A 12600-nucleotide genomic window follows, 5' to 3' on the forward strand; every position below is an offset into this window, starting at 1 on the left:
TTTGCCTTGTATCCTTATGTTCCTCCTACTTCAGAGGATAAACTGTTCTGACAAGGTTATATAAAAATTGAGTGGACCTGGAAATTTGTACATCCTTAGGTAAAGAGCCACAATCCAGCAGTTGTCCATCTCTGTAACTCCTCATCCTCTAGTTCAAATTTCAAATATATTAGAAGGCGAATCTTTTCTATCATGGCAAATGGCTTCCAAAATCAAGCATCTATCACAGTAATTGCCTGGTCCATCCTTGCATTCAGGTAATAGCATTTCAGTTCAAGACACCAGCTCCTCCTAACCTCAATGTAGGCACTCTACAAGAAGTGACATATGAATGCTATGCCTTTAGACATTTTGCAAGTCAGCACCATTAGCTTCTGCCACAAGGCATGTCAAGGTGACACCACAGCTGTTGTGCAGCTGAGGTGTTCACCAAACCTTTATCAATCAGGAACACGATGTCCAACCCCAGGCAAAGCTCTGTTCACTGCTTGCTCCAGACCTGTGCTAGGGGCTTGATGGACAGCTTGCACCAACTGCTTTGGACTGGTGACTTTGCTCTCCAGTTAAAAATGCAGGTGCGCAAGGTGGAGAAAATATAGGTCATGTTTAGAGCAGCCAATCACTCCTTAAAGAAGTCATATGCACTTAGCATCATGATAAAGCTTTTATGAAGGGCACCTGTACATTTTTAAGTTTAGCAAATACATACGTATCCTACACAAATATGTTAGAAACAAATGCTAAAATCAGTATTTGAAGTCAAGGTTTGTGTTTTTATCTTTCAGTTGCAGATTTAATCTCATTCTCCATGACCACAGTAACGATGTATAGCTACAGTCAGTGGAGGTGGAGGGAGTACACTCTCCATGAACACGGCAAAAGGAACTAAATGAATCTGGTTTCGTACACTGAATGGGTCAAGAGCACCATCTCGTGGTTTTCCCTTTCCACAACAGATTTCGTTTAAAAAAATCTATGATACAGAATAAATTCCTCAAAGGGGTTGTCAGCCTTTGGCTTTGAGAGTTGGGGAGGAAACCTTGTCACAATCCTAATCTAGAATCCTTTTTTTTTAAACTCTCAGAGTCAAGGTAGACCTTATCTTTTTAGGGCTAAATATTCAGAGCTTTTTTGAGAGTGGTCACTGACAGTTTTATTTATGTTTTACCTTTTTCTTTCTTTTTTAGTCAAACAAAATATTCAACATGCTAAAATGTTGCTTCCTTGCAGTGAAGCCCTTGGCTAGTGACAGCATATCTGACACATGCTGCAGTTTTGCCACATGCTAGAAATCAGGCTCTGCGATGACAAGTTGTGCTAAGGTGCCAGCACTTACAGAGTTGAAGTAAGAGAGTTGTTTTTTCTTGTTTTGGTTCTGACATGTTCCACAGTCCTCAGAGCACAAAGGCTTTTGCTGGAGGATAAATTAAAATGCATACAAACTTGTCCTTGTTTGTGCAAGTGACTATATCATCACTATCTGGCACCTCTTTTCAGCTTCTCTGCTTGCTGTGGTGAGACTGCTGAAATAGCCTTTAATGACTTGCAGGAAAGTGTAAGCATCTTGAACAGCTCCTTGGATTTTTCAAGATAGCATCATAAGTGCAAGAAAGAGAAGTTGCAAAGCTCAATATTGATTTAAAAAATTCCTAAAAACCTGCTTCTGTCTGTCTCCTGGCTAGGGTCAGGATGAAGTTAAGGAAAAATCTGTTTCCATAGTTGTTCAAGCCGGGAGAAACAGCTGCTAGCCACAGCAATTTACAGAGCAGAGAAATGTCCCACCCTTCCTCATCATGGAGAGCCATTCCTAGAGATAAGTAAGTAACTGGAAGAAATCTGTACTTGCACCAGTCAGGCAGGAGACTCTGGCAGCCTGCAGGTATTTCTCACCTTCTGGAGATCTGAAAAGCATGTGCAATGTGGGTAAGAAGCTTTCACATTCCTACAAAGTCACTGGGGCTGTCAAAGGTTGAGTTTGAAAGTAGTTTTTGACAACAGCTGTAGTACCTGGAGAGGACTCCTCTCCATATGGCAAGTGTTATACTCTTGCCCTAGGTATGACTCTCACATTGATTACACATCAAAGGCAGGTCCAAGATAGGCTCAGCACAGACATTAACAACAATCTATTCCTACCTTTGGCACGTAAATCACTCTCCTTAGCACCAGTTGGGGCACCCACTGATACTAATATCCAACACCCTCACTCTCTGAGGAACTGTTTTCTCTCTCAGCAGCAGATGCTAGCATGCCTGGGTGAGGACTGATTGTCCCCACTGATTGCTTTCAATCAGATGCATAGTTTTTATACAGGCCCAGTGCTCAGTGCTGTTGGGCAAGGTTTCAACTGCCAGGCCAGGTTACCATAAAGGAGGAAATAGCTGCATGGCCACCACAAATCCCCATGCTTTAGAAATTTTGCATAGGAAAATTGCAAGATCAAGGTCCTTAAGGCTGTAATCTTAAATGTCTATTTTAATTGTTAAAACTAAGCTAGTAGGAAAGGATCTGAGTATCATATAAAACAGTTGGGCAAGAGGAAAGAAACAGCCACAATGGTTTGCAGCAGATTCATCACAGCTTGGCTAAAGCTTCATTAAGTCAAATAATTTGACCTTTCCAACAAGGTCTCAGGTAGAAGGTAGGTGTCTCTTAGCACTCACAAATTGGTAAAAAATGTTCGTTTCTTCATATTGTTCATCCCCAATTGTGACCACTGAAGCCATGTAGTCGAACTCTTCCCTCTTATCTAGAGGTAACACAGAATTTTTCTCAAAATTCTGCATGAGCAGATAAATTCTACAGCTAATGAAAAAAGAAAAAAAGAGTAGCTGTTCTCCACTTTCTCTGTGTACAAATTGTTAGGCCTACTAGAGAGTGCATTCCCCTTAGTAAGCTCAAAATCTGAAAAGGTAAACCTGTTAAGTTTGTAACAGCCACATTCAGCTCCTAAACAGACACACAAGTTTTAATTCAAAATGTATCATACACTGCAACACCAGTTTAAGAGTGAATGCCTGTGCCACATTTCTTTAAATCGTTGTAGGAAATAGCAGTTCTGTTCAGATCACATTATCTGTGTTCTTCAGGACAGAGGAATTTCAGTAGACACAGATGTAAATTTTATAACAAACTTTTGCTTATAATATTTCTTATTTATCAATGCCTAACAGACTCACTGTGGTTACATGCATATCAAGATGGTGCAGTTTAATTACCAGAACGAGGTATAATAGGATCACATAATCATAGAATGGAGTGGGTTGGAAGGGACCTTAAAGATCCAGTTACAACTCCACTTCTAGGGAAAGCTTAGGGAGTCTGCTTCTCTGGGCAATCTGTTCCAGTGCACAGTCACCACCCTCACAGTAAAGAATTTTTTCCCAATACCCAATCTAAACCTACTATCTGTAAATTTGAAGCCATTCCTCCTTGTCCTGTCACTACATGCTCTTGTAAAAAGTCCCTCTCCATCTTTCTTGTAGGCTCTCTTTAAGTACTGGAAGGCTGCAATTAGGTCACCCTGAAGTCTTTTCTCCTCCAGGCTGAACAAACTCAACTCTCTAAGCTTTTCCTCATAGGAGAGGTGCTCCAGCCCCCTAATCAACTTGGCAGCCTTCTACCCTTCATTCTCCAGTCTTGAGCACATTTTTAAGTGGACTTGAATAGACAAAATATTTATGGAATCAAGCTGCAGAACACAGCATGAGAATGGATTCAGTACATTTTACACAAACCCAGAAGACTTGCACTTTGTCAAATCAACGTCTTTAAGAAGCACATACTAGAAACTTGAGAAAAGAGAAGTAATCTTCTAGGACGATAGACAGAAGTCCAACAAAGCCAACGAAGTCAAGATCATCAATTTATTTTCACATTTACAAGACAAACATGAATAGTATTTACAAATATATACAAATACTAAAAGTAATATTATAACTTCAAAAACAAAGAACATGTACTTTTTAGCAGTATAGCCAACATACAGTACTGTTTTTTTTAAAGTTGGAAAAGGTATCACCTCAGTTCAAGGAAAACCTGAGCTTTCTGAATGAAGAAATGAAGGAAGAACAATTTAAGATTCATATAAGAGAAACCATCAGAGAAAATGGTATTATGAATGTTTGCATTTAAAAATCAAAGACAAAGCTTTGAAAAATCATAAAATCTAGACTCCCTCATAATTTGAAGTTAAAAAGGGCTTCACTCACCTCACTGGACAGCACTAGAAATGCTTTTAAAAGCCTTCTGAACAAGACTGTTAAAGAGTACAGAGGAATAATAGAATAAACTTCTTTATAAATATAGAATAGCAGAAAACATTTTCTTTGTAGATGAATAAAAAAAAATTTATGGCACATCTGACAATTTGTATTGGGAGGGCTGGATCACAATCTCTTTAGATTCTGTTTGCTTTTCTTACTCCCAGGAAGTGGCCCTGGTATAGAGGTGGGTTTCACTGGTTTGCCGCTCATACAGTCACTGGAGCTGTGGTAGCTGCACATGCACTTTGTGCAAAAGTCAAAGCCACAACTTTCACGATTGCACATTGCTCTTTGAAGATAGGAGTCATACTTCGCAGGTGAACCACAGCGATGGCAGGCTTTAAAGCTTTCAGTGTTTTTCAAGGTCTTGGCAGCCTATTGGAAAAAGGATACACAGAAAATCAGGAACAGAGGGTAAGTAAACTCTCCAAGAATTTCCTAATGTCATCTAAGTGCCACAAAATGTATTATAATTTCTCTTACTCTAGAGAGATAAATTAAAAATTTAGCCTAATTTTTGTATCAAATTGTAGTGGAGATCGAAAAGTAATAATCACACTATAACTTTCTATATACTTTTTTTTTGTATACTTTGTACTGGAGTAGAGGTAGCCAATTTCAAATTCTTTAAATTTAAAATTTGACGGATAGGCTAAATCAAAGGCAGTAAGTAAAACAGCCCTCCTGAATCTTCCTAATCCCATCTAAGGATGGTGTTTTAACTTAATTTTTAAAAAGAAAAGAAAATAAATATTAGTTCTATTTAAATCATTGACATTTTTGAAAAGTGAGAAATGTGTTCAGAAATCTCAGCTGTGGAGCACTTAGTTTGAGATACAAAATGGAAGCAATTCCTTTTTCTTTCCAATTAATTTTTGACACAAAAACGTCTGCTTTCAAAATGATTTAGCATTAGAAAATTATAGACCTGTATAACACCTTATATCATTCAATTGTTAAAAGCAAAATGTTTATATAATCTGAATGTGTTGCGTATAGACATAAATGTCTTTTAGGAACAAAATTTTAGACAGCTACTGAACAGAGTACTTTTACATTCTTAATGCTACAATGTCCTACATAGTAGTACTAGAGCATCTGGATCATACTTTCCAATGCCATTATATCTTCTCTTATTGCACTAATTTGCAGGATAAGACTTTTGAGCTTGAGCATAAAACCTTTTTCTAGTTAGGAAAATCTACTGCTTCTTAATAAACAACAACTTTCAATAAACATTTTTAAAAGTCTTATGAAGTACTTGCAGCATAGACCTGCACCTATATGTGGGGAAAAAAACAGCTTAAGAAAAATACAAGGTGAAGGAAAATAGGCTGTTTGCAGTTGTTGACAACTATAAATTTGTAGCTAAATAAGTCATTTTAATGCCAGATAATTAGCTGGAAAAAAATCCAACAGAGAATGAACAGAAAAAGTATGCGTTGCTTATTTTTTTAAAAAATAGGAACTTTTTAGTCTTTGGTCCCCCCTTTTTTTCCTTTAAATTGTCCATCAGTTCTGAAGCAAAATTGACAGGTTTTGTGGGATTTAAAATAGTCATACTAAGCAAAAACTGGCAGCCATACTAATAAGAACTACAAGCACTTGAAACAGAAGATACTACTTTCAGAAATATGCTTTACAAGCTGATCGTGTGCCAGACAACATGTGAGAAACTAAAGATGAATGGAAATCATCAGTTACCTCAGAAAATTCCACGAGCCTGCTGTGATTCTTAGATGCTTTGGATCCGGTGTTTTTTCTGTTCAAGATTTTTGGTGGGGTTGCTTTCTGAATGGAAGCTAAAGACACTCTGTAGAGAACATACTCCCTTGTTGCAGCATGCTCTGGTGCCTTTGTGCCACTCTGATGAAAAGAAAAACAAGATTTAAATCAAGATTTAAATTTGAAAAGAGACTCACCTGATACTGGTTTTTTTGTTTAATAGAAGTCAACAACTAATTTTTGATCCTTCCTCCTGGTTTCCAATTAATAAAGCATCACACCAAGGAGTATGTTACCGATTTTACCTCAACTTTCTCGGTCACTTCTGTTATAAATGCATAGAACAGCTCTAGTTCAGACCATCAAAACAACAATCTATTATGTCATCCTACTTTCATATTAACTCAGTAATTATTTAAGCAGAGCACAATGTTTTATAGCACAAAACAGTATTTCTAATTCTTTATGGTGAATAGGAATGCTTGAAGCTTTCATTGTGAGAAGTCAACTCCTCCCACCAATTTCCCAGGTTTCCAGTTCAGGTTAAACAAAAAAGCATACAATGGCAGGGAGGAAATCAAATTCTATGGGTTGAATGTTCAGTGGTGTCCAAATGTTTCACCCCAACAGGCTAACACTGTAAAATACTACATAAAAACTCAAACTGGTTGACCACCTTATCCTGTGACAGATCTTAAGCCTTGTTTCATTGTCTCTCCATCTCATAAGAAAGACACTCATAGTGTTTTAAGAATCCTGACTTGATAAAGTGCAATGTCATGTGGTTGGATCTAGTATGTTTTATTTCATAGGACAAAGAGGTATTAGGAATAGCTCACAGTATAAAACACTTCTTAATTTTCTGTAGCCAGCACATTGGAATTTGGAGACTGCTGCAAGAAAGTACGGAGACCCTGAGTTGCACAGTCAGCTGAGTGGTTTATTTCAGTCTCTTTCCCTTCTGGATCAGCGAGGATGATGAAGCAAGCAAGCTTTTACTAAGTCTCTAGGGCTATGCTGGAAGTGACCCTCTCCTTCCTGCCCTTCACTGTAACACAGGACATGTGGAAGCTCCTAAGAACATCTGCGTCTCTCCTTGGGTCACCTTCTCAGTCAGCCTTCCTTGGGGTCCCCAAAGACACTGATGTGACTAGCAACACTTGAGACAGGGTATCCTGACAGGACAAGCTCAGACACTCCAGTGACAGTTTTCAACCTAAGAAACTCTTCTGTGATCTCTTAAGACTAAGTCATGAAATAGCAGAAAGATACTGGTGGTTCAGGCACAAATTATCTAACAGGTGCAGCAACTTACAGAGAGGTTTTTCACAGCTTTACTATACATTTGGAAAATCCATTTATCTTCTTGTAGAATCTTCCGCCATGTTGTGCTGACTTTGGCAAAACTGCAACGACAATACAAATATATCAGTTACCTTCTGGGAAAGGATTTATTTAATAGCAAGAATAGCTGTAATCTTTTTCCTTCATGTAAATATAGAACATGTTCACAGTTGTAGTCTTTAATTGCCTTCTTGGGAAAAAATATTCTCCACGGCTTACATTGTCAGTTCATGTTTTAACATACTAACACATAATACTAAACATTCAGTAAATGTTACAAGCCCCATACTTAAATAATTAAGCCATCTGACTAGGCTGTTTCCTTTCCCAATGAAATACAATGAGATCAATATACTTACTTGATTAAATCCACCTCGCTGAGATGCCTTAAAATGTTTGCTAATATATGCTTCAGGTTCTTTTGGAAGAGCTCGGCAAAAATGTCTATTTTATCTAGCCCCATTTTCTTTCCAATTAAGTTACAAAGTTCAACTTTTCCCCTAAAAACAATTCTGTCTATAGCAGCCCAAGACTTGAGATTTCTTTTACCATTTTTTTTCAAAGTTGAGCAAATCATGTCTTCATAATGGCTTACTGGCAGTAAAGTCTTCTTTGAGAACTGTTCTTGGTTTTGGTTCTTCCTGAGACAATGTTTTGGTGTCCCACAGAGATTCCCAGCCAAAGGTATACTATCCTCATGTTCTATTGTATCAGCATACTGAGTATTTAACATAGAGGAATAACCACTGTCCTCATTAAGTTTACTGTTTTCCAGTTCCTCCATTTCATAGATAACTTCATCAAGTCTCTGGGTTACTTGTTCGTTTTCTTTGTTATATATTGGTCTTCCTCCATCTTCAAGTTCTAGATTTCTGGTGGCTGCATGATATGAGTCACTAGGGAATATTTTCTGATGCTCTTCTGCACAGTTTTTACAAAAGCCTTCCTTGTAATTCAAGGGGCAGGATTTTTCCAGCCTTGTTTTCTCCACAGTAGATTTCAGTGGTGCAAACCCAGCATGAAGAGATGCACAGTCAAAATCACGTTTCATTTTGCAAGAGCGGTTAAGGTTTGATTTCATTTTGTTGTTTGTATCCTGCAAGAAACAACAAGGACAGTATTACAACACAGTGTAAACTACATCACAAATTATTCTTCTTATAAAGAATTGACCATGCCTTCCTTCTGCATTATGACTTTTATACTGTTATCTAACTCACTCTCTAGTGTCTGAAATACAACTAGTGGAACTATGGATTTGAAGAGCCGCTATGTAATTCAATCTATGTAAGATCATTTCAAAACTAGAGTTTTATGCTGCATATAACTAGGGCTAGGAAACTGACTGGCTGATTTACTTTGTCACCATTCCACCAGAATAGTTTACTTTTAGACACACCAATGCCTCCACTTTCTACCCTAAATGTAGCGACACGGGCAGGACACTTGCGGTCCCTGCAAGGGACACCAGTGGCAGAGGGTCCACGAGTGACAATCCGGAACAGAGAAGCCTAAAGTTTGCATCCAAGACCGGAGGCAATGCTGCTGCTGCAGCCAGGTATCTGGCATTTTTAAAAAGGGAAGAGGCTGGATGGCACACGAAAAACTCGAGTGCTCACATGGATGTGTAAATTACAAAGAAAAGCAGCCACCCCTAAACAATGGCCAGAGGGAAATAAAGGTTACTTACAAGTATGATTTTAAGAGAGTGAGAGGTCAATAGATATCATAGGGAAACTGAGCTTTCCTTGCCCTATTTCTTTCCCCTCCCCCCCAAAATACGGTGCTATCTATATTAACAATTGCAGGGGGATGGGCGAGGGCTGAAGGGGAGAAGGAAGCCATCGCTGCCCTGTTAAATCTAAAGGGGAAATAATTTTCAACATGCTTTGTAATCCATAGGAAATATAAGCTCCCCCATTTGAGCAAGAATTTTAAAGGATTTAAGCACTTCCAACAATTTTGGAAACAAGCATTAGAAAAATGTTTAATGAACGATTCAGAGAAAAAGTCCCTTCTTTGTACCTACGTTTAGTGGAAGAAAGGAGCAAATACGCTTATGGCTTTGAGTAGTGTGAGTTAGGTGAGAGATGTAAGCCTCGCTAAGCTTCCTCCTTCCCTTCCCCCCTTCCTTGGGAGCGAGTAGAGGAACTTTTGGGCTGAAATCCTAATGAATTGGAAAATGTCCCCCCATCAAGGCCGGCCCTGACCCTCCGGAGGAGCGGGCTCAGCCGCGGGCCCCCGCGGCGCTGTCAGGCTTCTCCCGCCCAGAGCTCAAGATGGCCCGAATCGGCGGCAGGTAGATCGGGTCCCGGCTCTACCGTGCCCCACGGCCCCAGGACCCTCACCCTGCGCCTTCGGGGGTCTCCCCTTTCCCCAGCACTACAGGATTCCCCCTAAAACGCCGGTGGCGGGGCGAGCAGGAGCGCGCCGGGTGGATGCCCCCTCCGGCGGCGTGGCCCAGCGGGCGGGAGACAGTGCGGCGCGTCCCCCGCCGCGCTGCCCGCCGGCGGGAGGCCGACCCTGCGCTCCCCACCCCGGCTCGGACCGGGCCCGGCCCCGCCGGTGCGGCGAGCAGCCCAGAGCGCCCCACATGCGGCTCGTTGGCGGGATCGGGCGCTCCGTGGCCGCCCGTGCCGCCGTCCCGTCCCGTCCGTCCTTCCCGGCCGGCGGGACAGCTGCGGGGCTAGCTGCGGAGAGCCCGGACTGGGCGCCGCCGGGATCCCCCCTCCCCACCCACCATGACGAGCCATGCATTCCCAGTCCCTCGCTGGCGTACGCCGGCAGCCCCCGCCACCCCGGTCACGGAGCCTGACGGCGGAGCCCCGCTGGCCCGAAGCCGGTCCAGCCCGCGGAGCCCTGAGCACGGAGCCCCACACCGCCGGAACCGGCTGGTGGACGGATGGCTCACCCTGGCGCGGGCACTCACCTCTGATGCGGCGCCAGCGGGGCAATGCGTGGTCCGCGCTCGCCGGGCGCTTTTTAAAAACTTTGAATTTGGGTATCCAAAACCCGCGCCGGCCATCGCGCCGCGCCCTCGGGCGGGACGCGGCCCAATGGGAGGCGGGCAGAAAGGCGGGGCCAATGCGGGGCGCGGGGGGGCGGTGCCGCCGCCCGGCCCGGCGTTTTCCCTCCCTGGCGCTCTGAGGGAGGCGGGCGGCGCGGCCGCGGCTCCCGCGCGTGGTGGCTCCCGCCCGGCCGCGGGTCCCGCCCGCCCCTTCCTCCCGCCCTCCAGCACCCGCACGGCCTTGCGGCGCTCTCCCCAAAGAACTGCCGCCTTCCCCGCCCCGGGAGTGACGCGCCTACGCTCAACCTGGCGCCCAGCTACATCTCCGGTTTTTTTTTAAATGGATGAGCCTGGGATTCTCCCATCATCCTGACACGCTCCCAATGTGCAAAGCTCCTCTGTCGGGGAAGGATTCTCTCCCTCACTGGAGATATTCAAGAACCGTCTGGACGCAATCCTGTGCCATGTGCTCTAGGATCATAGGATCATAGAATCACAGAATCAGCCGGGTTAGAAAGGACCTCTGAGATCATCAAGTCCAATCCTTGGTCCATTACTGCCGTGGTTACTAGACCACGGCACTAAGTGCCACATCCAGTCTCAAGGATCTCTCACGACCCTGCCTGAGCAGGGAGGTTGGATCAGATGACCCACTGTGGTTCCTTCCAACCTTAACCATTCTGTGTTTCTGTGATTTAAGTCTGTGATTAAGGTGGATCTTGCATCTGGGCTCCTTCCCATAAAAGAATTGTATTTATTTTAAAGCATGACCAATGCTATTAGCAGCTGAAGTGTGAGGAGAAGCACCACTGGAAGCTAGGCTGACCGGACACCAGTGCAAGGATCTCTGCTGCTGCTGCTGCTGGAAATGCAATCTGCTCACAGCTCAGGGAAGTTGCATTTTCAGAGACAACATCCCTTGTGTTAAAATTAATATAGAGTAAGGCTTGCCATGATGAGCCAAGGACAGCAAAGTCCTGTCAGATGCCAGTTTTAGGATACCTCAGTCAGGCTCCTGCTAGAACCACATCATGTCTGGTTTTTCTCACACAGGTCAGAGGCTGGTCACTTGCAAGGCAACACCACCTCTAGTGTCTGTTGAAGAGCTAGATGAGAACAGGCAGGCTGTGAGCCAGGCAGGATTTGGCCAGACGGGCTACAAGTTTATCTAAGTTTTTCATGCAGTAATCCAGTGCTCAGACCCAGTTGATGTCTCTTATTTGTTTGGATGAATATGGAGCTGAAGTTAGAAAGAACTGCAAACTCTATCCATCACAGGATGTAAGAAAGCCTGGCTTTAAGTCAAGTCAGTAAGACTCTCACAAGTGCTCTATAGTCTTCCATTTGCAGTACGGATCTGGTAGGAACAAAGACTTCAGTCCTAGCTTCTGTGCCAATCGATACCTAATGAGTCAATGTTTCTTTTTACTTTTTATGTGCCAGTTGGGAGTTGTAAAACTATTAGTAAATGAAGACCTAGGTCTCATGCTTACCAACAGGATATATGTATGCCTTACCTCACGCATATAGATATTCCTACATCTGAAGTTAATGTGCGTGTCTTTAATTAAAAGATTTGGAACTTAATCGTAGTTACCATGCAGTGTTTACTAAAAAACAAAGCTGATAAAGGTATGGAATGCCTTACAATGCTGTTAAATAGATAGACAAAAACACTAAGATGTCTGTCACACCATGTAACTTCTAGAAAATCAATAAATTGGAGGGTCAATTAAAAGCATAAAGCAGAAACTCAAGCGAAGCCAAGTGGAGACTAAAGTATCAGCTGAACAATACTGTAACAATTCACTTTGGACACAAGAACAGAAACATTCTTTCAAAAATCAACTCATATGATTTGTCACTTGGCTTCCACAGCTTTTTTTTTTCTGGAAAAAGGGATATTCCTAGACTTCTGTTCTGAAGGGCATGAAAACATGATGAAGATACATTTAGACTCCCTCTCATGACATTTTAATTGATTAACAGATATGCATATAGGTAGAATCACTCAAAGAAATTAAGTTTTTTCTTGTTCTCTCAAGTAAGCTATTTGACACTGTATTGACGTTTAAGCTATTGTTTAAATGAAAACTGGAACTACAAATAGCTAATTTTTTAACGTGCGCATACCTTTCAAGAGTGGTGTATCAGTATCTTCTCAGTGGAGAAAACTAAAAACCGCAGTTCCTTCTGGCGCAGTCAAATTTACTTTTCAAATGGACTGCTGCAGCAATAATGTCTCTCATATGAAGATAA

At 42.2% G+C, this 12600-nt stretch overlaps 1 protein-coding gene across 1 annotated transcript; it reads right to left on the reverse strand.

Moving 5' to 3' along the window:
- Positions 1 to 3852: 3852 nt before the first annotated feature.
- Positions 3853 to 12582, reverse strand: FBXO5 (F-box protein 5). Its single transcript, XM_008929485.3, has 5 exons — positions 12475 to 12582; positions 7694 to 8430; positions 7306 to 7396; positions 5970 to 6131; positions 3853 to 4640 (listed from the first exon to the last, which is right to left on the reverse strand). Exons 2-5 carry the CDS (start codon positions 8413 to 8415, stop codon positions 4389 to 4391), a joined length of 1227 nt encoding a protein of 408 aa, XP_008927733.2. The 5' UTR covers positions 8416 to 8430; positions 12475 to 12582; the 3' UTR covers positions 3853 to 4388.
- Positions 12583 to 12600: the final 18 nt, after the last annotated feature.

Source organism: Manacus vitellinus, unplaced genomic scaffold (genome assembly GCF_001715985.3).
Source record: "Manacus vitellinus isolate BGI_N305 unplaced genomic scaffold, ASM171598v3 scaffold_4_pilon, whole genome shotgun sequence".
NCBI classification, from domain to species: domain Eukaryota; kingdom Metazoa; phylum Chordata; class Aves; order Passeriformes; family Pipridae; genus Manacus; species Manacus vitellinus.